General features: G+C 45.3%; 1 protein-coding gene across 1 annotated transcript in view; it reads left to right on the top strand.

The window, feature by feature from the left end:
- The first annotated feature begins 3,954 nt into the window (after positions 1-3,954).
- SOX8 (SRY-box transcription factor 8) overlaps positions 3,955-27,080 on the top strand; it is a 34,681-nt gene continuing 11,555 nt past the window's right edge. The window contains exon 1 of the mRNA XM_026685814.2: positions 3,955-4,599. Coding sequence (XP_026541599.1) covers positions 4,172-4,599 — 428 coding nt within the window. The 5' untranslated portion in view covers positions 3,955-4,171. The remainder of the gene's footprint in view (positions 4,600-27,080) is intronic.

The following is a 27,080-nucleotide window of genomic DNA, read 5'->3' as shown; positions in this document are numbered from 1 at the left end:
CTTCCTCCCTCCCTCCCTCCCTCCCTCCCTCCCTCTCTCTCTCTCTCTCTCTTTCCTTCCTTTCTTTTGCTTTGGAGAATAGCTTGACTTCCTCCTCTCTGGCAGCTCCTCAAATACTGGAAGATACCATCCTGTCTCCCCTAGTCCTTCTCTTTGCTAGACTAGGCAGGCCCGGTTCCTGCAACCGTTCATTGTATGTTTCAGCCTCCAGCCTCCTAATCATCCTGGTTGCTCTTCTCTGCACTTTTCTAGAATCTCAAAATCTTTTTTTATAGTGTGGTGATCAAAACTGGATGCAGTACTCTAGGTGTGGCCTTACTAAGGCTTTATAGAGTGGTATTACACACCATTGTCCTTTTTCCCCAGGGTGAGGAGCTGAGTTCACACAATAGGTATGTTCCCTTTCGAGCACACACATACCCCGTTCAGGTTGCCAAGGCCTAACCCATATTTTCCAGGCCGCCACCGAACCCTCATGATAAACACCCGGGCTGAAACGTGGTTAGTTTGGGTCTCGCGCGTTCTAGGAGCAGCCAGGGGCGTGCGGTGAGGCAAAAGATTTTCTGGATCTCTTGATTCCAGGAAGGAGTTTCCTGCTGGTTGCTGCCCTGCCGGGATCTTAACTTGGATGCCGCCAAGGCAAAAATCTCTGGCGCTCCATCACCAGAGGATTTTAAGAAAAGACTAAGACAGTCCATTTCCCGAAAGAGTGTAAGTTCTCCTGCTTGAGCAGGGGGCTGGACTAGAAGACCTCCAAGGTCCCTTCCAGCTCTATTCTATTCTCATCGGATACGCCCATTCTAAGCTAACACTGTGGCATGGGAGGCCTATTTACTAGATCGCGGCTCGGTAAGGCGAGCCAACGAAGCTTCTGCAGAAATGGGAAGAGGTCGCAGAATGAGTCTTGCCTTTTCTGCCCTCCTCCTCGGCTGGGTCCCCCAGATCTCTCCCTTCCCCAGTCAGTCTTTGGGCTGATGATGCCTGGGGATAGAAGCTGACTTTGTCCCCCAGCCCGCTTCCCCCCTCCCCGCGCCGCAGTGGCGGATTAAGGCTCACTGGTGCCCTGAGCGCTGACAAATCTTGGAGCCCTCCTTTATATATACTGTACAAACGAAGCCAAGCTCCCCTTTGAGCCTGGTGCCCTACACACACGGGCTTAGTCTGCTTAAGGGTTAATACACCACTCCCTCCCCACCTTCCTCCACCCACCCACCCCGCCCCAGTCTGGACACCCCCTTCAACCGGCCTGGCTCGGCGCTTAGGTGCGATTTGCTTCCCCGAGGTTTGTAGACTAAACCCAAAGGGCTTGAGTCGAGCGCAACGCGTTCTTGTGGTTTAATAGCGGGGTTTAAGAAGCTATCCTAAGGTGTAAGACTCTCCCGAAGCCCTTAACCTCTCCTTTCTTAGAGGTAGACTGCCCCACCTCCGGGACCGCTCCATTTCTCCTACCCAAAGAGGCGCACGCCCTTCGCTTACAGACCGCAAGTCCCTACCCTACACGGCCTTTGGGAGGGGGTGCGTGTCAGAAAATCACGGAACACCGGGAAATGCATCTTCCTCCGGGAAAGCGGGGGTGGGGGAGAAAAAACTCGGCTGTCCAGTTCCTGCATAACGAGCCTCCGTTCAGCGACCGAGGGGGGCGAGGCGAAAAGAGTATTCACACCAAGATTTTCCCCCTCCGGCTTCCAAGAACGACACAATCGTGCTCGGAACCCGAATCCGCGGCGGAAAGCAGAGCTGCCTGCTTGGGGCTTCGCTGCCAGGAGCGGGGCTGGTGCAGCCGGCCGTGGGGCGCACGCAGCTTGTTCCAGAGTAAACCTGGAGCGCAGCCTACCTTAAGCTGAACGAGCCTTCTCTCCTCTGCCCCCACCCTGAAAATCAGCCTCCTCGGCCGCTGAAAGCTCTTCCTCCACTTACAAAGAAACCGAAGAGGTGCTTCCACAACATCCCAATAGCTGATTACTTTAGAATAGAATTAGAATTAGAGTAGAATAGAATAGAATAGAATAGAATAGAATAGAATAGAATAGAATAGGAGTAGAGTAGAATAGAATAGAGTAGAGTAGAGTAAAGTAGAGTAGAATAGGAGTAGAGTAGAGTAGGAGTAGAATAGAATAGGAGAGTAGAGTAGAATAGAATAGAATAGAAATAGAATTAGAATTAGAATTAGAGTAGAGTAAAGTAGAATAGAATAGAATAGGAGTAGAATAGAATAGAATAGAATAGAATAGAATAGAATAGAATAGAATAGAATAGAATAGAATAGAATAGAATATAGGATAGGATAGGATAGGATAGGATAGGATAGGATAGGATAGGATAGGAGTAGAGTAGAGTAGAATAGGAGTAGAGTAGAGTATGAATAGAATAGAATAGAATAGAATAGAATAGAATAGAATAGAATAGAATAACAGAGTTGGAAGGGACATTGTAGGGTCATCTAGTCCAACCCCCTGCTCAAGCAGGAGACCCTATACCATTTCTGACAGATGGTTGTCAGATGGCTCGAGAGCGTTTAGTCAAGAGGGGGGAGGGTATCCTGCTAATCCAAGCAAACTGTTAACTTGGTTAATGGGGGGGTAAGTGGGTGGTGGGAACGTAGCAGAAGGTGCTTGTGGTTCTGAATCCCTTGTTGGGGTTGAGCCCACCGCCCAACTCTGATCGAGTAAGGAGATCCGCCTGGTTTATTCCCACCACAGCTTCGGCTAAAGTGGCGAGTTTGTGATTCAGCGGGTTGTGCGAGCCACCAAGGACAATCGGGAAGCGGGAGGCGGCGTGTCGTGGGAACACAGAGCCTCGGTCAGAGAAATGTTATTTATCCTTCGTTGCTCAGCCGCCGTGATCACATCCCGGCCTTTCCCTGGATCCAAATGGCTGTGGACCGAGTTGGTCGCCTTTCTCTAATTTCACAGTGGCAGAGTAAAGCAATGGCTATTTGCAGACACGAGTTCCTGCTTGGTAAGGGAAGGGAGAGGGTGGTGGTCCGGCCCTGAAGAGACTCAGAAAGTCCCACTGGACCCTCAGAGTGTAAGGAGGGTTGGGGTTTCCCTGCTGATTTCCCTGAATTAGTCAGGCACACCGTTCTGTCCCATTGCGCAATCTCCACATTCAGGCCAAGCCAATTCCAGATGTCCGAAGCGAGCCTGGGAAGAATTTGATTGGCCACCGCGTGGATCCCACGCCGCCTGAGGTAGACTTCAGGAGCCCCGTCCGATCTAGCAAACCCCTTCAACTGAGATTCGTCGGATCTATTGAACTGCAGAGCCCATGCTCCAGGGAAGTACCTGTTGATCCAGCACGTCTGGACAGCACAACGTTGGGATGAGGTGCGTCTAGTAAATTTACTCCCCAAATAAGTACGACTTTATACTGCGCTCCCAAATTTTACACTCGCAGGTTTTTTCCCCCGCCAATTTACTGCCCAGCCAAAACTGCAAACAAACCACCTGCCTGCTTTTCCACCCTCGGTTTTTATTTTATTTTATCATTTCATTTCATTTCATTATTTTAATTTAATTTAATTTAATTTTTATTTATTTTATTATTTTATTTTATTTTGTTGTGTCACGTTACGTTTCGTTACATTGTATTACATTACATTACTATACTAAATATAATGTAATGTAATGTAATATAATATAATATATTATACTAAACATAATATAATATATAATATAATAAATAACATAACATAACATAACATAACATAACATAACATAACATAACATAACATAATAAATATAATATAATGTAATGTAATGTAATATAATATAATTAATATAATACAATATGAATTCATTTTTCATTCCCGGGTCGCTTTAAGAACCCGGGGAAGAGCCGAAGCCCCGCCTTTTATGCAGAGTAGCCCGTTCTCAGCTGGCCAATAGAAAGAGGGAGGAGGCGGAGCGTGCTCCCCACCCACCCGCCCCCACCCCCGCCGGGGAAGAAAGTCGCGGGCTTCGCCGAGTCGAAGCGTTTGGATCGAGCGGCGCGTTCGGGCAGGTTGGTCGCTCCGGCTGCTGCGGCGGCGGCGGGTTAGGTACGCCTGGGCGCTCGGGAGAAGAGAAGGCGCCCCCTGCCCCCCGGTAGCTGAGTCGGGGTCTCCGGCCGCGCTGCTGGTGCTGCTGCTGCTGCCCGGCGGCGCCCCCCGCTCGCCCTGCCCGCGCCGCCAATGCTCAACATGAGCGAGGAGCACGGCAAAGCCATGGAGGCGCCGGGCAGTCCGGCCGGCACCGCCAGCTCCCTGTCGCACGTGGACTCGGACTCGGACGCGCCTTCCTCCCCAGCCGGCTCGGAGGGGCCCTCGCCGGCTTCGGCGCCGCGCTCTTCCTCCTCCTCCTCCAAGGGCGAGCCGGGCGACGTGGACGAGCGCTTCCCCGCCTGCATCCGGGACGCCGTCTCGCAGGTGCTGAAGGGCTACGACTGGAGCCTGGTGCCCATGCCGGTGCGCGGCAACGGGGCGCTGAAAGCCAAGCCGCACGTCAAGCGGCCCATGAACGCCTTCATGGTTTGGGCGCAAGCGGCGCGCAGGAAGCTGGCCGACCAGTACCCGCATCTGCACAACGCCGAGCTCAGCAAGACGCTGGGCAAGCTCTGGCGGTGAGTGGATTCCCGAGCGCGGATTCCCGAGCGGGAAGGGGCGGCGGACCGGGGGAAGCCCTTCGGTTAGGATCGGGCGCAGGGCTGTCTTAACGCCGGGGCCGGATGGACACTTTCCCCGTGGGCCCCACGAGCATTAGGGCCCCATCCTACTCTCTGGATGTTCCCCCTTCCATGCACCTTGTGTCATCTAAATACAGGAACATATTTAGTACGTTTTACTGCGTTTTTTAAAAATGGATACTAATTAGTTTTTAAAATTAATACTGTTAATGCTCTATGTTTAATTTCATCGACGATTTGCATGTTTATTCCTGGGAGTAGTTGTCGTTGGGGCCTCAGGACGCGGCTTTGCCCGGGGCCCCATATTGCAGTTAAGACGGGCCCGGATCGCGAAGGGCGAGCGGCTGCGTCCCCGGGAAGGAGCGGCTCAACCTCGGTCGGTGGGACTCCGCTGCTTCCTGGGATTGGTAGCGCCTGATACCGAGGGACTTGCCGGTTGCATTTGGGTGCGAGAGCCCCGAGGGAGCTTGCGGTCGATCCAGGTTGGGCGCTCGTGCTTTCACCGCTGTTCCCGGGACTTTCTCCCTCCGATGTTTGCAAGCGTTAAGGATCGGAACTTTACAGATTAACAGAGTTGGAAGGGACCTTGTAGGTCATTTAGTCCAACCCCCGCCCAAGCAGGAGACCCTATTTCTGACAGATGGCAGTCGAGTCTCTTCTTAAAAGTTTCGCGGGATGAAGCTCCCACAACTTCTGAATAATATAATATTCAGAATAATATCTGGATAATTCGGAATAATATCAGAGTAACAAAGCTGGAAGGGACCTTGTAGTTCATCTAGTCCAACCCCTCCCCCTTTGCCCAAGAGGACAGCCTACGCCATTTCTGATAGATGGCAGTCCAATCTCTTCTTGAAAGCCTCCAGCGATGAAGCTCCCACAACTCTGAACTTTGTTCCATGGGTTGATTGTTCTGTGAGAAAATTCCTCCTTATTTCCAGGTTGAATCTCTCCTTGTTCACTTTCCATCCATTATTCCTTGTCTTTCTATTGGCCTTTAGGTGCTTTGGAAAATAGCTGGACCCCTTCCTCCTCTCTATGGCAGCCCCTCAAATATTGGAAGACTGCTCTCCTGTCTCCTCTGGTCCTTCTCTTCCCTAGACTAGACTAACTTAACCGATCGGGTGCCTTGGACCAATTATTTTGTCCTTGCCGGCAAGCAAGCCGTGGAGGGGGGGCGGCGGCTGTGGACGATGGGAGCTCCCTCCCCATCTGTTGGGAAGCCCATGCGTCCGGAGGAGTGGCCCTGGGGGATTTTAATCCCTGGGCTCCCGTGTAAGCGGCAGAAGTGGCGGGGCAGCCGCCCCGATGCGGCGTTCGGTTCGAATTGTTCAGACGATCCGCCTGGGGATGTTCGGATTTATTTATTTATTCCATCTGAATAAAATTGAAAACCGATTCGGCTTGAATTGGTTTTCTATCTGCAGCCAATTCCTGTCCCATTGGGTGTCGGTTTGAGGAAAGCGGGGAGCTGCGTATTGGCAGGCTGAAAAAATTAGGAGCTCCCTTGGATTTCAGTGGACACCGAGGTTCAGGAGGGGGGGATCAGAGTGGAACGAGGGTTATGTAGTCCAGGGGTCTCCAACCTTGGGCACTTTAAGCCTGGCAGACTTCAATTCTGCAAAGCCGGCTGGGGAATTCTGGGAGTTGAAGTCCACCAGGCTTAAAGTGGCCAAGGTTGGAGACCCCTGATGTGTGTATGCAAAACTCGGCTCTTATGGAAGGCTTTACAACATCCAAGCCAGGATGTGTTCTGATTTTTTCAGGGCTCCTGTGGGGGGCCTTCTAGAGCATCTGGGACAGTGCCCCCCCTTCTCTTTGAGGAATAAACCCTGAATTTAAGGAACACATGGAGGGAATCAAAAGTGCAGCCGGGGTAATGAAGGACAGCTGGAAGGAAATTAAGGGTCAAATCAGGGACATTCCTGGAAGTTCAAAGGGATTTACTTACAAGTTCACCCACACACTTCCCACCCTGATCTGAGCCTTGGAGGCTGCTGAGGGCATACCTGTTAGAAAGGTGGCTATTTCAAACCTTGTCCCCTTGGTGTGTAAAATGCTTGAATGGCCCTTGATTTTCCAAAGCTGGAAACACAGCGCATTATAAAACAAGAAGAGGAGACTTAAGGAAAAGTTTCTTTCTTTCTTTTCTCCTTGTTTTTAGCCTTATAAAAAGCATCACCATAGTGCCAAATTCCTGGAATGTTTCAGTATCTCACCTTTTAGTTCTGGCTGGTGAGATGTAGATAGATGTCACAAGGTAGGGTCAGTTTGGTACTCTGCATACAGAGAGCCGTGTTCCCATCTCTTCCCAGCTGGTTGCCCATCAAGTAAATAAACCCTAGTTTCCTTTTAAGGGGAAGAAGAGCCTGAACCCCCTCAAAAGGTGACCAAGGTCACAAAGGTGTAAAATGTTGTAGGAAAAAGATGCGACAAACTATGTTCTTCCTCGCGGGAATCAAAGCAGGCGCACGAATCGGTTTGTGGCGCCTTAGAGACGAACGATTTTATGATCCTTTGAGTTCCATCGATTCGTGTTTTTTCCCCGAACAACTCTTTTCTTGTTGCTTCTGGGGGAAAAAGAAAAAAAAAAAAGAATCATTGGCCAGTTGTCAGTTTTACTTAGAGAAAAAGGATACTTTAAAGTCCAGCGTATTTATTGTGGCAAAAGTTTGCATGGACTAGAACTCGATGCCCCCCAAAACTGATGACAGGCTGCAATTTTTTTTTTTCAGGTGCCACAAGACTTTCTTTGTTTTGCTGCAGCAATCTCAGAGCAGCTGCCCCTCTGGAATTTTCTATTAGCTTGACTCCCAAGGTTGGCTGCGAACCTCCATTGCTCCTGAGTTAAGATTTTAAGCAGCACATTGGAGCAGATCTATCTAGAGGAAAAGAAAACATGTTTACCATTCCCTGATTTGTACTTTGCAGGCAAAGGATACCAGCTTGGGGGGGGGGGGTTGTTTATATTTGCTTTATATATATCTATATTTTTATTGATATAAGTTTTTAGAAGCTCACCCTTTTCCTAAACCTGGCATTCAGTCAGACATTAGATTGAGTGCCAGGTTTAGAAAAATGATCATGAGCTAAAACTATCTCTAACAAATGAATGGGTTAGTTAGAAGAACTGTCATTTTGGTTTGGTGCAATTCAATAAAAATCCTGCTCTTTTTCTTTCCCAGGCCACTGTCCCTCAAAAACACCATTAAAATTGAAAAGTCAGAGGCTTTCGTTAACTTCACTTTTTGACAAAACTTTTTGAAACACGTAAAGAAACAATTTTGTTTTAAGACTAAATGGCTTGCCTTGGATAATGGCTGGGTTTTTTTTCCTGTCCCCCAGTTGATGTATTTTATTGTTTTAGTATTCTTTGAAAATGAATTCTTTTTAAGCCGCCTAGAAAAACCCTTAGTACAGAGCAGATTCAAAATGAACAAATAAATAGGGGGTATGCCACCTGTTTTCCCTAGCCCCGGTGTTTGTTGTCAATAGTTTTTAATTGCTTTAATTTATTTATTTTTTACTGGGTTTTGCTACCATCTTTTTTGTGTTATTTATGATATGTGTTTTGTTTTTAGCTTTTAATTTTGTGAACTGCCCAGAGCCGTATATGTAAGATGGGCGGCTACATAAATGAAACAAACAAACTGGAAGGATAAAAGAATTTTCTTTGGGGTCTGGAGAGGACAGATCATGGAGTTACTGTATCTCTGTCCATTCTTCTCATTTCTTTTGGTCTCCAACAAGCATGTTGCATGACTCCAGCTCTGGTGTTTTTTTTTTTTTTTTTAATGTTCTGTTTATGGAGCATTATGTGCCAAGGCAGCCATATGGCTTGCTTGCACACTGCAGTTCAAGCTTGCCATGGCAATATTTCCATAAAGCATCCACCGCCCCCTGTTATTATGTGCGCATTATATCTCGCCTGACTTGGAGCAAAGCACGAGGCCACCCAGCGAGTTCACTACTCAGAGATTTTGTTCAGGCATTCCTTGCCTTCCAGCTCCCTCCTAGAGATGGTTTGTGTTGTGGTTCCCAGACGGCAGCCTGTGCAGATGGCAGCGGAATCGGACAGTGGGGAAGAACATGGGCCAGTCTGGGAGTCTGGGGAGGACTCGGATGAGGGTCCTGCGTCCGATGCAGAGATGGGGTCAGGACCATCTGGGAGTGGGGTGCTGCCTCTGGAGCCTCCGGAGTCTGGCAGCAGTGAGGCAGAGGAACCAGGGGAGCCTGTTCCCAGTGTGTGCGTGCGCAGAGGTGCTAGTAGGTGAAAGCAGCTGAAACAAAAGGGGCGACTTGGGAGTAAGGCTTGGAGGTGATTGCCCCTCCCACAAGGTATAAAGGACAGGCAAAGGTAGAGAAACTGTCAGCTGGTGCTCCGTTCAAAATCCAAGAAAGAAATACTTAGACTCCATTAATTAGAGAAAAGATATCTTTTACTGGAAATCAAGTGGTAGCAACAAAAGAATTCACCTATACAAAATGATGGCAACGTTCCCACCCCCAATAGTTCAATTGGCTCATCCAATTAAAAGTTGTGTACCACATCATGTGGGCATCTCCAGGTGGTGATGAAGCCTCTGTCCATTGACCTTGACATATTTTGATAAAGAGCTGTGGCTGCATAGCATAGGATAGAAGCCTAAGCAAGAATCTACCCCCCCCCCCTGCTTATACAGTTCTGTTTTGTAACACCTCCAGCTCACTTCCCATAACTATATCCCCCCTCCTCCCCCTGTTACTTATGACAGCCGAAAGATACAAAGCAAAGGAAGAAAATCTTGAAGGCTGACAGAAACCTTTGCAGGAAGCAAAGTCGTTCATTCTGTTTGGATTAATCCTTGAAGCTCTGTGTGGACTTTGTACTTCAGTTGGTTTTTTTATAATTCATTTGGCACTTTAGTTGTTGGCAGCAATTCAAAGGAAATAAAGGTGGGTGCTTATCTCGAGAGACTGTTTGGGACTCATTACCTGCTGAGAATGAACATAATTCCCAGTGTTGAAATAAAACAAGAGTGTGTGCTTAATTACGGTCTTGGGAAGAAGCCTTGGTCAGAACAGTTTGCTACACGATCCTTGTTTCTAAAAGGCAAAGTATTGGCAGGATTTTTTTTCTCCCTCTGGAGGAAATTCCAGCTCCACCTACCCACCCCCAAATAATTCTCTGCATGGAAGTACAGTTAGCAGGGCACAATTGAGCCCCCACATCTCTGTCGCTAAGCGAGACAGTTGTTAAGTGAGTTTTGCCCCATTTTACAACACAGTTGTTCAGTGAATCGCTGCCGTCATTTAATGTTAGTAACACTGTTGTTCAGTGAATCTGGCGGCTCCATTCACTTTGTCAGAAGGGGGTCCGTCGCCTGACCCCGAGACGTGGTGACTGTCTTGAAGAGGAGTCGATGGCCAAGGGTCCGAATTTTGATCACGGCACCATGGGGATGTGGCACTGGTTCTCAGTGTGCAAAGTGGCCATAAAGAAACTTTTTCTTAGTGCCGTTGTAACTTTTAATAACTGCTGTAAGTTGCGGACTGCCTTACAGGGGTGTATTTGCCTCTAGCAGGATAGAGAAAGTTGGAATCAGAATAGAGCTGGAAGGGACCTTGGAGGTCTTCTAGTCCAGCCCCCTGCTCATGCAGGAGATCCTATACCATTTCAGACAAGTGACGGGGCAGTTTATTCTTAAAAACCTTCAGTGATGGAGTGCCCATGATTTCTGAAGGCAAAGCTGTTCCACTGGTTAATTGTCCTCACTGTTAGGAAGTTTTTTCCATAATTCCAGATTGCTTCTCGCTTTGATTAGTTTCCGTCCGTTGTTTCTTGTCCTGCTTTCTGGTGCTTTGGAAAATCAATTGACCCCCTCTTCTTTGGGGCAGACCCTCAAATACTGGAAGACTGCTACCATGTCCCCCCACCACCACCAGTCATTCTCTTCCTAGACTAGCCAAACCCAAATCCTGCAGCTGTTCTTCATATGTTTTAACCTCCAGGCCTTTGATCATCTTAGTCACTCTTCTCTGCACTTTTTCCAAAGTCTCAACATCTTTTTTTGTAATGTGGTGACCAAAACTGGATGCAGCATTCCAGGTGCGGCCTTAACAAGCCTTTATAAAGTGGTATTAATAGGTTGATATTGCTTCTTTTACCACCAGTTCACAAAGCCACTTGCCCTGCATGTGTGAATACAGGTAGGTCATCCCAGTTTTCAATTTTTTTCTCTTCCAACCCTGGCTTGTGATTTCTAATGAGTCACAATTAGCTATGTTTGCATGATGTGCTAAGCCATAAGCCAGGGTTTTTACAATATGTGGTCGAGAACATACGAAAAGCCAAAATATTTATATAACAAGTCATGTGTTGGCTTAAGTGACATTTCTGGGGTTAGTGGGTGAGAAATTCAGAGTGAGAAATATCCCCTGTACATGTGGGACCCTAGCATACCAATACATCTGAACATCCCATTGCAGGATAAACTTACATCTTCCTAGTAGTTACAAATCAATAAATGCTTTTGGTAGAATTGTTTGCCCTGGAAGGCACCGATTGTTGTGGGTGGTTGAAAGTCTTTGTGCTTTGGGGCTGCATCTCCTTTTGGGGCACATTCAGACGTTGCAAAAGGCCATGTTCTTTCCAAAGGTTAAAAGGGATTTTTCAGGATGCAAAGCTTTGTACTCTGCTGTTGCAATATGCTTGAAGGCAATTCAGGCTGGAAGTGACCTTTTCTTTGAGCCAAGAAATAAGCTTGTCTAACTTAGAAATGTGGGCCCCAGGACATTTTCCACATTCAGAAGATAGAAGAGTACCAATCTTCCTGCAATTTTGGGGGGTGTTAAATTTGTATTTACCAGCAAAGAAATAAAGGGAGACTAGTATAGATCTATTTCAAGCTATTTAGCTCTCGTTAGCTAGCCAGGGGGACGCGTTGGCTCAGTGGCTAAGACATTGAGCTTGTTGATCAGAAAGGTTCAGCGGTTGGAATCCCCAGAGCCGCGTAACAGAGTGAGCTCCCGTTACTTGTCCCAGCTTCTGCCAACCTATCAGTTCGAAAGCACGTAAAAAATGCAAGTAGAAAAATAGGGACCCCTTTGGGGGAAAGGTTCCTCTACTCATTGCAGAATACCTTATGCCACCAGACTCGGAATTCTAGACCTAGAAAACCTAGAACTACGCAGCCTTCGGTCCGATCTAAGTATAGTATATAAAATCATACATTGCAGTGTCCTACCTGTCAATGAATACTTCAGCTTCAACCATAACAATACAAGAGCAAACAGTAGATACAAACTCAAGGTTAACTGCACCAAACTTGACTGCAGAAAATATGACTTCAGCAACAGAGTGGTCAACGTTTGGAATACTCTACCTGACTCTGTGGTTTCTTCCCCAAACCCTCAAAACTTTAACCTTAGAGTGTCTACTGTTGACCTCACCCTCTTCCTAAGAGGTGCGTGCATAAGCGCACCAATTGTGCCTACCGTCCCTGTCCTATTGTTTCTTTTTATTTTTCTTATAAGTATCCATCTCATGTATTCAAAACTATGTTTATTCTTATACCTGTATCTTGTAAGCGATTGACAAATCAAATCAAATCAAATCAAATCAAATCAAATCAATCAATCAAAGGTAACAGCGTTCCATGCACCTTTGGCGTTTAGTCATGGCAGTCACATGACCACAGAGATGTCTTCAGACAACGCTGGCTCTTCAGCTTTGTAATGGAGATGAGCACTGCCCCCTAGAGCCGGAAACAACTAGCATGTATGTGCGAGGGGAACCTTTACCGTTACCTTACAGCTAGCCGTACCCTTCTAGGATTCAAACCCGGGCTACTTACATATTAGGTAGATGTATTAACCTCTAAGCTACGGGCTCTCCTCAATTTGTCGGCTATACCAGGGGAGAGATTAAGTGGTTTTTTTTTTTTTTTTCCTGGTGGGACTGTCTATCTGGGCAACCTGGTCTATCTAATTATGGGATGGAGCATACTGCTTCTGCTTTCTCCTTTCAGCCCCAATCCAGGCAGTCGCTTTTGTATTTTTGTGTTGAATTTATGTTTTATTGACAAAGAAATAAAGGGAGACTAGTATAGATCTATTTCAAACTATTTAGCTCTTGTCAGCTAGCCATACCCTTCTGGGATTCGAACCCAGGCTATTTACATGTTAGGTAGATGTATTAATTTCTAAGCCACGGGCTCTCCTGGCTGTGTCAGCTATACCAGGGCAGTGGTGGGATTCAAAATTTTTTACTACTGGTTCTGTGGGCGTGGCTTGGTGGGTGTGGCAGGGGAAGGATCCTGCAAAATTCCCATTCCCTCCGCCCCTCCGTTCTCCTATGCAGGGCAACCAAAGAAGACCCAGCCAATCGGCTGGGACTCAGGAGGCGGAGAATAGATGGGGTTGGCAGGGCCAGTCAGAAGTGGGATTTGCTGGTTCTCCGAACTACTCAAAATTTCTGCTACTGGTTCTCAAGAAACTTGTCAGAACCTGCTGAAAACCACCTGTGTACCAGGGGAGAGATTAAGTGTTGTTGTTTTTTTAATCAGGGCAACCTGGTCTACTGAAATACTGGATGGAGCATCTGAAAGTGGAAGCAGTATGCTCCATCCCATATTTGGCAGACCAGGTTGCCCTGATAAAAAACAGTCTTACTGCAACTCACTTTGAAGCGGAGGGACGTCAGGTGTGAAATGGGTTTGAATCCTTTGCCTTGAATCCTCTCAAGTGTTCTCATGATTTTACTCAGCCATTACACACCATAGAGGAGAAAGAAGTAAAACAAGAGAAACTCTATCCAGTCCTGAACTCTTGTGTGGCAAGTTGGGGGAAGGGGGATGTGAGGCAGGACTGTTGGCAAGATGGATGCAAATACTTCGTTGAAGCATTTGCAAAATACATGCAGATGAATCTCTTCCAGGTTCCCGGGTGGTCCCGTGAGAAGTCACATATATACAGCTGAAAAAAGAGTTTCCAAATCATGAGATGTCTACTGTAGTGAAAAGAAGGACCTGGGGTGACATGATAGCAGTGTTCTAATATTTGAGGGGCTGCCACAAAGAAAAGCGGGGTCAACTTATTTTCCAAAGGTACCAGAAGGCAGGACAAGAAACAATAGATGGAAACTAATCAAGGCGAGAAGCAACCTTAGAACTAAGGAACAATAAACCAGTGGAATGGCTTGCTTTCAAAAGTTGTGGGTTCCCCATCACAAGAAGAGATTGGGCAGCCATTTCTCTGAAGTGGTATAGACCCGTGATGGCGAACCTATGGCACACGTGCCACAGGTGGCACGCAGAGCCATTTGTGGTGGCACGTGAGCTGCAGGCAAACTTACCTCACTGCGCATGTGCGTGCCTCACAGCTGATTTTTGGCTGGTTTGAGGCCTTTTTCGGCATCCCAAAGGCTTGAGGAAGGCTTCTGCAGGCTTCTACAAGCTTTGTAGGCTGAAATCTAGCCCCGTTTTGCCACTTCCTGTTTTTCCGAAAATACCGGAAGTGATGAAAAAGGGCTAGATTTTGGCCTACAAAGCTTGTAGTAGCCTGCAGAAGCCTTCCTTGAGCCTTTGGGAGGCCGAAAAAGGCTTAAAACTGGCTGAAAACCAGCTGTGAGGCAGTGCAGGTAAGGGGGTGGCGGCGGGGGATTGTGTGCGCATGTGTAGGGGACATGGGGGGACGCACATTGCCTTCTGGGTGTTGGCACGCGAGTGCGAGCATGCAAGTGCACGCATAATTTTTGGCACAGGAACCCCAAAAGGTTAGCCACCACTGGTATAGACTTTCCTTGCTTGAGCAGGGAGTTGTACTAGATGACCTCTGAGGTACCTTCCAACTCTATTATTCTATGTTCTATGACAGGGGTCTTCAAAGTTGACAGCTTTAAGACTTGTGGACTTCAACTCCCAGAATTCCTCCTCCAGTCAGGTTAGCTAAGGAATTCTGGGAGTTGAAGTCCAAAAGTCTTCAACTTGCCAAGTTTGAAGACCCTTGTTCTATGAGATGCCGTTGTTCCTCTCTCTTCTGGGCTGGTCAGACACCCATATACCAGTAGGCATAGGAAGGCCATTTTTCACCTTCCTAAGGGTCCAGAGGCTTCCCTCGGGCTTCTGGGAGGGGGAAAATGGCCTCCCCGAGCTCTGCAGCCCCTCTGGAATCCGGAAACAGTCCTGTTTCCAGACTTCCGAAAGGCCTGTTTTCCCCCCTCCCAGAGCCTGCGCACGGACCCTGCACTTATCTACATCAAAAATGGGCCACGTGGAGACTCCTGGAAGGGGTGGGGTGGGTGGGGCCAGCCGGTCAGTTCAAATAAGGGTTGCACAAACCAGATGCAAATTTAACATCCGGTTCACTCGAACCGATCCAAACCGGTAGAATCCCACCTTTGATAGTTGCTCAGAATAGGCCTCATTGACCTTAGTCAGGCTTGCTGCCAGGTTGGGAGGATGGGCGCTTCAGTCTTCAGGGAAATGAAACTAATTTGTGGCTGGCAAAAAGACAACAAAATAAGAAGAACACAAGTTGCAACTCTTTTTTTCCGTAGAGAAGTTACTTTTGCAATTTCTGGATGAATACTTGAAGTTGCTGGAATGCATCCTGGGGAGTTTTTGTGCCACTGAATTTTAAGACAGGCTGTGAATGCTGAATTTCTCTTTGAAATAAACGTATTTAGCCCTTGCATATAAATACGTGTGTAGAGCAGACCCTCCAATGGGGAGAAATTTATTTGGGAAGCTGACGTGACCTCCAATGCTTTGTCAGTGAAGTTTATGGCTCTTTAGAGAGAACTATCTCTTCCTGTCCCCCCACCCTCCTCCTCTGTTCCTCTCCACAGTCCAACAGCTTCGGAATATTTATATTGGGTCATTACAGTTCAGTCTTTCACAGCCGGACACCTTACACAAATATTTGAGATGTGGGTTTTTGTACTCCTCAGCCAGCGTGGGATCTTAAAGTCAACACAACCAGAAGGCACCGGATTGGAGAGAGCTATCATAAGAAATGGGACATGTAACCAAAGAGAGATGCCTCTTGGTTTTGTTTCAGCAAGAACAAATTGATGTAGGATATTAGTCAGAAAGTGTTTTCTTTTCCATTGAATGAAAGAGTGAATATATCCAACTGTAGTTTGTTTTTTTTAATGAATCTGAAACAACAGCAGCTCATTTTACAACGTAATTTGTGTGTGTGTGAGAGAGAAAGAGATGGCGTATATGAGGATGGAAATTCCCTTTCTGAACGTTCGTTTTGTCATTTCTGTCTTCGGTGCTGGTCACCCACTCACAAATCCTTAGTAATGTCAGTGAAGTTATTACTCCCTAGAGCAGAGGTCTTGGCAACTTTAAGCCTGGTGGACTTCAACTGCCAGAATTCCCCAACTAGCTGGCTGGGAAATTCTGGGAGTTGAAGTCAGCCAGGCTTAAAGTTGCCAAGGTTGGAGACCCCTGACCTAGAGCAATGATGGTGAACCATTTGGGCCCTATCTGTCAGGATTCCAGTAGTTACTCCAATGAAATCATGAGCCTCGAGCCACACTCCCAAAACTAAAAAAGATTTATTTGAAGGTAACATTTTATGTCCTACCTGGGCGTAGCAACTCTGAGATACGTAATTCACTGTTACCCTTGATCCTGCTTTTCCCCACCCCACCCCTCTGGGTGTATCATCCAATGAAAAAATGTCCATAACCAAGAGTCACCAATCATGCTCTCCAATTAGATCCCCCCCCCCCAAAGCTTCAGCCATCTAATCAGTCTTTGAAGAAAATATGAATGGAATGTACTTTCGATTCCACACTGTTGCCTACTCTTTGAAACACCCCCCTTCTTTCTGTTGTCAACTACAAAACGTGTATACAAAATGTTTTATGAGTTGACATTGCATGTGATACCCAAAATACAAGCCCCCGGGGCACACTCATGTGCCCCCCCATGCATGCATGCGCCCCCCTGTGCCCCACCCCCTGTGTATGCACGGCAGAGACCTGAAGGCCAGCTGGCCAGCGGGAGGCACACACGCACACATGCGAGATGGAGATGAGCTGGGGCAACGGCGCGCATGCCCACAGAGAGGGCTCTGCATGCCACCTGTGGCATGCGTTCCCTAGGTTCGCCACCATGGCTCTAGAGAAACTCTGACATTCAAGTCTTCATAGTATTACTGTGCGGTTTGAAAGGTCTTACTACTTTGGACAGGAAGGTGGTGCAGAGAGTGGTGAGGACAATGGAAAAGATTATTGGAGGTTCACTTCTTCCTGCTATTCAGGACATGGTATATAAGTGATGCTTGACCAGGGTCTGCACTGATTGTGCCTGGGATACCACACATCCTTCCATGACTGATTTTCTTTGTTGATATATAATCTCTCTCTCTCTCTCTCTCGATACACACACATATACATATACATACACACACACACATATACACACACACACACACACACACACACACACAGAGAGAGAGAGAGAGAGAGAGAGAGAGAGAGAGAGAGAGAGAGAGAGAAATACCACTCACACATCATCACAAAATCTCCAGAACCGTAAAGCCTGCAAACTTGAAATTTGGCACGTATATTTGTCTTGGCTTCTAGGTGCTCACTAAGAAAGGATTTTTCAAAATGACTATATTATTATGAACACGCTCTGATGCTAAGGAGTTCTACTCCCCCTCCCCACCTGAAAAGAAATCTCTTCCAAATGCAAAACACAAGCAGAGGAGGAGTTTCAGTTTTAGTTTCAGAGCACCAAGCAGCTTTAGTACAGAACAGTTGAGCTAAGCTGCGCCCAGGCTCCTGGCTGTCTCTTTCTTGCTCACACAGCAAATATTGCTTCAGTTTCCATCTCTCTCTCTCTCTCTCTCTCTCTCTCTCTCTCTCTGTGTGTGTGTGTGTGTGTGTGTGTGTGTAATGTATGTATGTATGTATCTCAGTTTGGTATGGAAATTGCACTATAAAGGAAAAAAGGCATTACAGAGGATGGTGAAAACCACCCAACACATTATAGGGATTCCACTTCCTGCCATTGTGGACATTCAGAGGAAACGATGTGTGCGTAAAGCCCACAGCATTGTTAAGGACCCTTTCCATCCAGCCCACAAACTGTTTATTACTCTTCTTCTATCTGGGAAGAGGTTCAGGTGCCTGCAGTCTAAGACCAGCAGGCTAGGAAACAGCTTTTACCATACAGCGGTTTCCTTGCTGAACTCCTCAGTTCATTTGTCTCCACACGTATGTTGATGCTTCCCTTGATAATATATGATGTATTTTGTATAATTCTCTGCATCTGTATTTATATTCAACGTGTCCATAAACATTTGGTACAGTTGTATAGGTTCATATATGTGCAGTCACACTTACCTTTCTGTGCTCGTGTACATACATTTTGGTGTGTTTTCCATTGACATAGTCATCGATGCCTTGCATATTTGCATACATATATTTATATTTTACTTTTGTCTTGCACTCTGGTTGGATGCTAACTGCATTTCGTTGCCTGTATCCATGGCAATGACAATAAAGTTGAATCTAATCTAATATGTATATACTGTATATAAATAGGTATAGGACTATATGTGTGCACGGGCACATGTATGTGTGTGTGTGTGTATCCATTTTGAGAACAGGCATCAGGATTTCATTTTTAATGTGTGCCAGTGTGTTCACATAAAGTGACAATAAAGCTCTTCTCTTCCTCTTCTCTTCTCTTCTCTTCTCTTCTCTTCTCTTCTCTTCCTCTTCTCTGCTCTGCTCTGCTCTGCTCTTCCCTTCCCTTCCTTTCCCTTCCCTTCCCTTCCCTTCCTTTCCATTCTATTCTAATTCTATTCTATTCCTTATTCTATTCCATTCCATTCCATTCCCATTCCTTCTCTTCTCTTCTCTTCTCTTCTCTTCTCTTCTCTTCTCTTCTCTTCTCTTCTCTGCTCTGCTCTGCTCTTCCCTTCCCTTCCCTTCCCTTCCATTCCATTCCATTCCATTCCATTCCATTCTATTCCATTCCATTCCATTCTATTCTATTCTATTCTATTCTATTCTATTCTATTCTATTCCATTCCATTCCATTCCATTCCATTCCTTCTCTTCTCTTCCCTTCCCTTCCCTTCCCTTCCCTTCCCTTCCATTCCTTTCCATTCTATTCTAATTCTATTCTATTCCTTATTCTATTCCATTCCATTCCATTCCATTCCCATTCTCTTCTCTTCTCTTCTCTTCTCTTCTCTTCTCTTCTCTTCTCTGCTCTGCTCTGCTCTGCTCTGCTCTGCTCTGCTCTGCTCTGCTCTGCTCTTCCTTCCTTTCCTTTCCTTTCCTTTCCTTTCCTTTCCTTTCCTTTCCATTTTCCATTCCATTCCATTCCATTCCATTCTAATTCTATTCTATTCTATTCTATTCTATTCTATTCTATTCTATTCTATTCTATTCTATTCTATTCTATTCCTTCTATTCCCTTCTCTTCCATTCTATTCTCTTCTCTTCTCTTCTCTTCTCTTCTCTTCTCTTCTCTTCTCTTCTCTTCTCTTCTCTTCTCTTCTCTTTTCTCTTCTCTGCTCTGCTCTGCTCTGCTCTTCCCTTCCCTTCCCTCCCCTTCCCTCCCCTTCCCTTCCCTTCCCTTCCCTTCTCTCTTCGGCATGATATAGTGCCATTTTGGGCTGAAGACCTGCTATTGCACTAAAATAAATTCCTTTTTCCTTCTCGGCTAGCCCCAAATCAAACTTCTGCTCTTCAGGGCTGAGGGTTTTTCCTGGTTTGCTGCAGGAATAGACCTGTGTCTGTCTGCTGAGTTACCTAAAGTTCTGAAAAAAAAACAAAAAACTTCTTCACGAGCTCTCGTGAAATTGCTTTAAAATAAACGCTTTCTGCTTTTCCCCCTTTGAATGTGTAGAAGTAAGTATTACATGCCATGGACCATTTAGTTTAAGAGCACCTTATTTTATATTTAGATGTCACAATTGACTATAACATACTGTATCAATTGTTTTTATCCATGCCTGGAAAATACTAGTGGATAGTATGCCTGGAAAATAGTGATAAAGGCTTAATAAATAATTAAGATTAATCCTGCTAGCATTTGGGGCCATAGTTGGAAAAGAAAAGAAAAAAGAAAGTAATCGTGTATTGGAAGAGTTTTAAGTGTTCGAGCCATTGTAATCCTCTCTTTGCTGGCAACTCAAATCACTCTGCAGAAAATAGTGTCACAATCAATCAATCAGGAAAACTTGGACCACTTTACAAAACTTGGAAACATTTATTTTGTAGTCTTCATGGATTGCCCACAGTACGATGGATGTTGTTATCGAGAGATGCCAGGAAATATCTAATAGGAGCTAATGGGAGCACAGCTTTCAAAAGGCATTTTGAGATGAAGCATATACAGAAAATACCTCCCCTAGGGATCAGAATGAAATGGGGGGGGGTGTAATTTAAGACCTTTTCTGCCACAAATGAAGGACAATTGCAGGAATTGAGTATATCAGTCTGGTGAAGAGAAGGATTAGGTATGACATGATAGCAGTGTTCTAATATTTGAGGGGCTGCCACAAAGAAGAGGGGGTCAAATTATTCTCCAAAGCACCAGAAGGCAAGAGAAGTAACGATGGATGGAAACTAATCAAGGAGAGAAGCAAACAGGAATTAAGGAGAAACTTCCTAAAAATGAGGACAATTGACCAGTTGCTTTCAGAAGTTGTGGGTGCTCCATCACCGGAGGCTTTTAAGACGAGACTGGACAGCCACTTGTCTGAGATTGTATAGGTTCTCCTGCTTGAGCAGAGGGTTGGACTGGAACAGGAGTCAGCAATCCATGGCTCTAGAGCCGCATGTGGCTCTTTCATCCCTCTGCTGCGGCTCCCTGTCACCCGATGGTGCCACAATTTTGAGAAGAGCTTCTGGTTTAGGGTGGGGGTGGGGGAAAGCATGGCGCTCCTGGAGGAGACTCTATGGCAAGGGGAGGGTTTTCTGGTTGGCTCCACAATTGATAGGGCTTTCGCTTAGGACAGGTAGAGGAAAAAGGACGCCGTGCTAGGAGGAGACTCTATGGTGGGGGGAACCAGACTTCCGGTCGGCTCCAGAATTGAATGGGAGGATTCCGATTAGCACTCTCATGGCTCTTTGAGTGGTTAAGGTTGCCGATCTCTGGACTCGAAGTCCTCCAAGGTCCCTTCCAACTCTATTGTTATTCCCTTTTACCTCATCTGCTCCAATCTTTACCTGCCTTTGTCAGCTGGGCCAGATCAGGCTTTTGCTGCTGGGGGGACGGACAGGTGGAATTGGAAAAAAAAAAAGTTCCAATCCATGCTTTGCACTTTTTCAGTTGCAATTTGAACAGTGGATTTATTGAGGCCTGGGATTCTGTCTGTGCCATGGTGGCATCCTCACCATGCCCACTTCTCCAGGCTGGTATTCTAGGCACTGGTGGATTTAACATGCATTTACAAAGGCTTTGTTGGTCAGATTCTGTACTGTGTGTCATATTCAAGTGCATTTAACCAATACGAACTTATGGAAATCAAGTGTTCAGGTGTATTTAATCTGCTATTTTATTTGCCTGTTATAAAAGTGCTCCAATGGTTTCCTGGAAAGGATAGCTAAATTTGAATTTTGTAAACAAAGATAATCCCAGATGCTGGTATTTTTTAGGCATTTCAACACCACCTTTCTTTACATAGCCCTGTTGCCTTCTAACAGTAACAATGCAATTTTGCATGTCTCTCAGTTGTGACTCCTACTGACTGATTGGGGTTTATTGCTGAGTAAATATGTGAAAAGACTCTGTTGCAAAAGTCTTCAAAAATATATGGCTTCAATTACTGAATGAATACAATACAATATAGAACAAAGGTCTTCAAACTTGACAAGTTTAAGACTTGTGGACTTCAACTCCCAGATTTCCTGAGCTAACACGACTGGAGGAGGAATTCTGGGAGTTGAAGTCCACAAGACTCAAAGCTGCCAAGTTTGAAGACCCCTGAATAGAACAACAGAGTTCGAAGGGACTTTGGAGGTCTTCTAGTCCAACCACTTGCTCGAACAGGAGATCCTATACCCTTTCAGAGACTGTCCAGTCTCTTCTTAAAAACCTGCAGTGTTGGAGCTTCCACAACTTCTGTTCCATGGGTTAGTTCTCATGTTCTATTGAGAGTTTTGCAGCGTAAATTCAGCACCAGAAAAATAAACACAGATGGCTGATGCTTCATTTAACATCTTTGTAAACCAGTTGTAGATTTCTCCAACATGGAGCAAACTCCAACAGAAACGTGTTGCAAGTTCAGAGCAGAGCTCCATTCTTCAGCAAGCAAGCAAGATAGTTTCATCTTCAATAGACAAGACTCAGAGCTTCAACACATAGCTGCAGAATTGCAGAGCTTAACATACAACCACGCTAGCCTACTTTAGTTTCAGTTTCCAGCCTAGGCTAATTCTAGTTTCAGTTTCCAAAACAGTCCTCATTGGCTGATTTAGTTGCTATGCCAATTCATTGGCTGACCTTGTTACTAAGCTGTATTCCAGTTCATGAATATACATGTTCTCGTGTATTTGGCATGTTCTCTTGTACTTGGCAACTGGTTCATAGTTATGTGATTCCTTTGGGCAACCCTCTGACAAGCAAAGTTAACAACCATTTTAATTCACAACGGTGGCAAGAAAAGTCCCTTATCTGAAATGGTATAGGTTCTCTTGCTTGAGCAGGGGGCTGGACTAGAAGACCTCTAAAGTCCGTTTCAGGCTCATTCATTCTGATTCATTGTCAGCAAATTTCTCCTTAATTCTAGGTTGCTTCTCTCCTTGATTAGTTTCCATCTAGTGCTCCTCTTTTTTTGCTTTCTGGTGCTTTGGAAAAATAGGTTGACCCCTTCTTCTCTGTGAGAACCCCTCAAATATTGCAAGACTGCTTGTCAACTACAAAGATACTCCTTTGGTCTTTTTAGCTGTCAGAAAAAGGGAGTGGTGCCTAAATATTAAGTGCCTAGATAATCACCCTGGCAGGCCAAAGTTGTCGGAGCGCAAGAGTATTACTGGAGAGCATGATGGATGACTCTTGGCTATGGATGTGTCCCATTGGAGAATATACATCCAGAGGGTGGAGGAAGACCAGGGTCAAGGGGGAAATGAATGATGTATTTTAGTATTGGCTACTTCCAGCTAACACCAACATGGCCACTTCTAATAAACCAATTTTCTTTTCTCTGAGATGCGGCTAAAGACTTATTATTTGAGTGGGGGTGGATTTATTGGAGTCCTGACGCTGCTAACATGTCATCTCTGGTCCTTCTTTCACTGGATTAAGGTTTCCCCCGCACATACATGCTAGTTGTTTCTGGCTCTAGGGGGCGGTGCTCATCTCCATTACAAAGCCAAAGAGCCAGCGCTGTCTGAAGACATCTCTGTGGTCATGTGGTCGGCATGACTAAACGCCGAAGGCGCACGGAGCGCTGTTACCTTCCCACCAAAGTGGCCGCTATTTTTCTACTTGCATTGTTTATGTGCTTTTCAACTGTTAGGTTGGCAGAAGCTGAGACAAGGAATGGGAGCTCACTCTGTTACGCGGCACTAGGGATTCGAACCGCCGAACTGCCGACCTTCCTGATCGACAAGCTCAGCGTCTTAGCCCCTGAGCCACCGTGTCACTGGATTAGATATACCTAATTCTTGCAACCGTTGTTGGCCGAACATGTTGGCTGAACATAGCATTTTAGTTCGGCCATCCAAAAACAAATCCAAAGTTTTATAGGAACAGGAGAAATAACAGAGTTAGAAAAATGTTAGCAAGCATGATTTTTTTTTTTTAAAAAAAGCATAACTTACAGAGTTTCCCATTTCCTTAGATCTCTTTGTGCTTTGGAAAAGATTAAAAATAATAGCAACTGCTGATGTTCTTTGAGGGAGAGCATTATGATATATGATATAAAAGTGAAACAGCAGGAAACAAAAGTACAATGATATACAAATGTTCTGACTTTGTGCCATCCGCTGTCGGATAAATAACAGATGGATGTAAAGTGCTGCTCTCGGATGCAAGAGATATAAAACACGTTGCAGTACAGGTAGACCACAACGGCGACCTAAATTTCAGTTGCTAAGCAAGGCAGTTAAGTGAATTTTGCCCCATTTTATGACCTTTCTTGCCACCGTTGTTGAGTGAATCGCTACAGTGGTTAAGTCAGTAACATGGTTATTAAGTGAGTTGGCTTCCCCATTGACTTTGCTTGTCAGAAGGTGGCAAAATGGGATCACATCAGCGGTGGGATTCAATTTTTTTTTACCACTGGTTCTGTGGGCGTGGCTTGGTGGGTGTGGTGTGGCTTGGTGGGTGTGGCAGGGGAACGATACTGTAAAATCTCCATTCCCTCCCCATCCCACTAACCTGCTTTCCAGCTCCATTCTCCTGTGCAGGGCAACAAAAGAAGACCCAGTCAAACAGCTGGGACTCAATGGAAGGCAGAGAAGAGATGGGGTTGGCGGGGTCAAAGGTGGTATTCCAAACTACAGGGCCAGCTGGTCGGTTCAAATACCAGTTTGGGGAACCAGGTGCAAATTTAACATCTGATTTGCCCGAACTGGGTCTGAACCGGTAGAATCCCGCCCCTCTTTGGAAGTCTCCAGGCTGTTTGTTGTTGTTCCTGTTGTTGTTCCTGTTGTTGTTCCTGTTGTGGGACTGCACAACCTAAAAAATATGTCAGCCACTTGCAAATGTTGCTCAGAAACGACGTGCAGTTGGGTTTTGTGATCGAGGGGCTGCTTGAGGTCAGACTCTGAAATGGGTGCAACTTGCTGTTCTACATGAAGTCGATTGTCAAAAGGGGTGGGATAGGTTTTTTGTTTTGTTTTAACCTTTAAAGTGGGTAGTTTTCTTTTCTTTTTTTTTCTTTGAATAATGCTTTTATAAGAAGAGATTATATGCCCTATGCTTTATTCACCTATACCCCTCCACCTGCCTCTGAAAAATATATCTTTAGCTTCCACCAGTTTGGAGCCGAACAAAGCGCTGTCTCTTCTCTTTACAAGGAACAGAGCCTGTTCAAGTATCTCGTACCAAAAAATAAGCTAAAAGAATTCTACATACATACAAAAAGGAGGGGGGAAGAATAGGGATGCTGGCAGCCGCAACAGCTGGTTCTGTTTCAGGGGTTCTCCGTTTGGGAGCTGAATTAACCAGCTTGGGTAATGGGGTCGTTTTCTTGAAGGGGTCTTTGGGGATTTTCCAAGGGCTGTCAAAAGGTGAAGAAAAGATGCTTGTGGCTCAAATTTATATTTACCGACAAAGAGATAAAGGGATTTATTGAAATATAAATGTAATACAAAAATAGTTTATCAAGAAAGCGACTGCCCTGCGAAGGCCCCTGGATTGGGGCTGAAAGGCGAAGGCGGAAGCAATATGCTCCATCCCATATTTGGGTAGACCAGGTTTACCTGATAAAAAAAAACCACTTAATCTCTCCCCTGGTATAGCCGACAAAGCAAGGAGAGCCTGTGGCTTAGTGGTTAATACATCTACCTAATATGCAAGCAGCCTGGGTTTGAATCCCCAAAGGGTATGGCTAGCAGACGAGAGCTAAATAGCTTGAAATAGATCTATACTAGTCTCTGGCCCCAGAGACCGGCCCCAGTTTCCCTGTCCGAAGCAGAAACTGAGGAGGCCAGCTTTTAGAAATGCAGATTTGGTAATCCGTTCAGAAAGACTAGGGTCAAGACAAAAACTCCAGATAACAAAAGGTTGGCAAAATTAGCTCAAACACCTAGGGTTTGCATTTCCCCCTTTGCCTATAGAGCCAGCCATGACCCCTACATGATCCCATAGGAATCCAGAAGGTATAAAACCCACCCACTCTAAACTCCATTTTGTCTGCTGTCCCAGAATCCCACATGGTTAGTGGTTTCTCCTTCATCAATAAACCAACTTTCTTTCCAATCAGCCTCCATGTTATTTCCAGTGTTTTTCTCCTGGCTTGGAACTGAACCAGATGGATATTTCTTCCAACATTAGCACACCTCGCCACAGCCAACCTGCAACAAGCAACTTGCCATGGCACAACTCGCTGTAAGAGAAGAGTTATACTAATATAGAAGAAATGATGGAATAGAATCATTAAAGGATGCAAAAGGAAGGACAAAATGAAATATGATTGACAACAATTAAAATAGTTCTTAAAAAGTATTTTAAATAATTAAATGGAATTGTTGAATTGTCCCGCAGCAAGTTGACCACAGGGAATTGGCCCATTCTGGTATTTTTATGGGTTATTCCTTTATAAAGGAAAAGATTTCCCTTGAACTTGTCATAAACATTAAAAACTGTGTTAAAAAACTTAAAGCAATGGAAATCCCATGGGAAAGAAGGGAATCTTGCACCATATGTACCTGGGGCCAAAAATTCTAATGACTTATGCAAACGGAATGAGTTCAGAGTGTGCAGGATCAGTGGGGAAAGAGATTTTAGAGTAATGATAAAGGTACACATGACATTCAGTGAAGGTATTAGCACAGTGTGTATTCTCTACATGAAAAAGGACAAAATTGTCTGCTTGAGATAATGAAAAATGAGAAACAATGCTATAGGGCATTGCATACCAGAACAACTAGACACAAGGATGATTTCCCCCCCCCCCCATGCCGTCACTCTTAATTCCCACAATGCTGTCAAACTATTTAGTAATGCTGTATTATTATTATTATTCTCATCCTTCCTATTACCTATCTCCTTCTGCTTATGATTATAACCTTGTTGTTTGTATCTTTACGATTTATATTGTTTTATTTAGTTTCCTAGTATGGTTTATGCTGATTGCTTATTTAGTATCTTATGACTATCACTTAGAGTTGCATCTTATGAATTATGATGAATGTATTTTTGTGATGACTATGATCATGATTTATAACTTATATCTTTTATGTACAATGAGAGCTTATGCACTGAAGACACATTCCTTGTGTGTCCAATCACACTTGGCCAATAAAGAATTCTCTCCCCTCCCCTCCCCTCCCCTCCTCTCCTCTCCCATACCGTACCGTACCGTACCGTACCATACCATTCCAAAATGATATTGACAAGAGAGGTGCTAATATGTCAGCCTTATGAGGTAACGTCAGCTGCCATCTTACAGTGAAACAGCTGCAAACTACATGGCCGGTAGTTCGCAAGGCATTAGAGGAAGCCGGAGAAACATATAAGAAGTACGCTGACAAGAAGAAGCCCTCTCATAAAATAATTTAAAATAGGGGGTGAAGTGTATTTGTCCACCACATATGTCCAGTCTAGATGACCCTTGAGAAAGCTGGGAGCAAAATTTGTAGATCTTTTCCCCATGTAAGAATTATCAACTTGGTAGCGGTTGAACTTAAATGGCCAAAAAACCTTAGTCTTACACTGTAGTCTGCTTAAACCAGCAAAACCTCTGCATTACGGCCCCTTAAACCTCCACATTACAGCCCCTGGCGG

This window comes from Notechis scutatus, chromosome 12 (genome assembly GCF_049901735.1).
Source record: "Notechis scutatus isolate UNSWTSFEM ecotype Mainland chromosome 12, rNotScu1.2, whole genome shotgun sequence".
Lineage (NCBI taxonomy): Eukaryota > Metazoa > Chordata > Lepidosauria > Squamata > Elapidae > Notechis > Notechis scutatus.
This window is presented reverse-complemented; position numbering and strand designations above follow the sequence as displayed.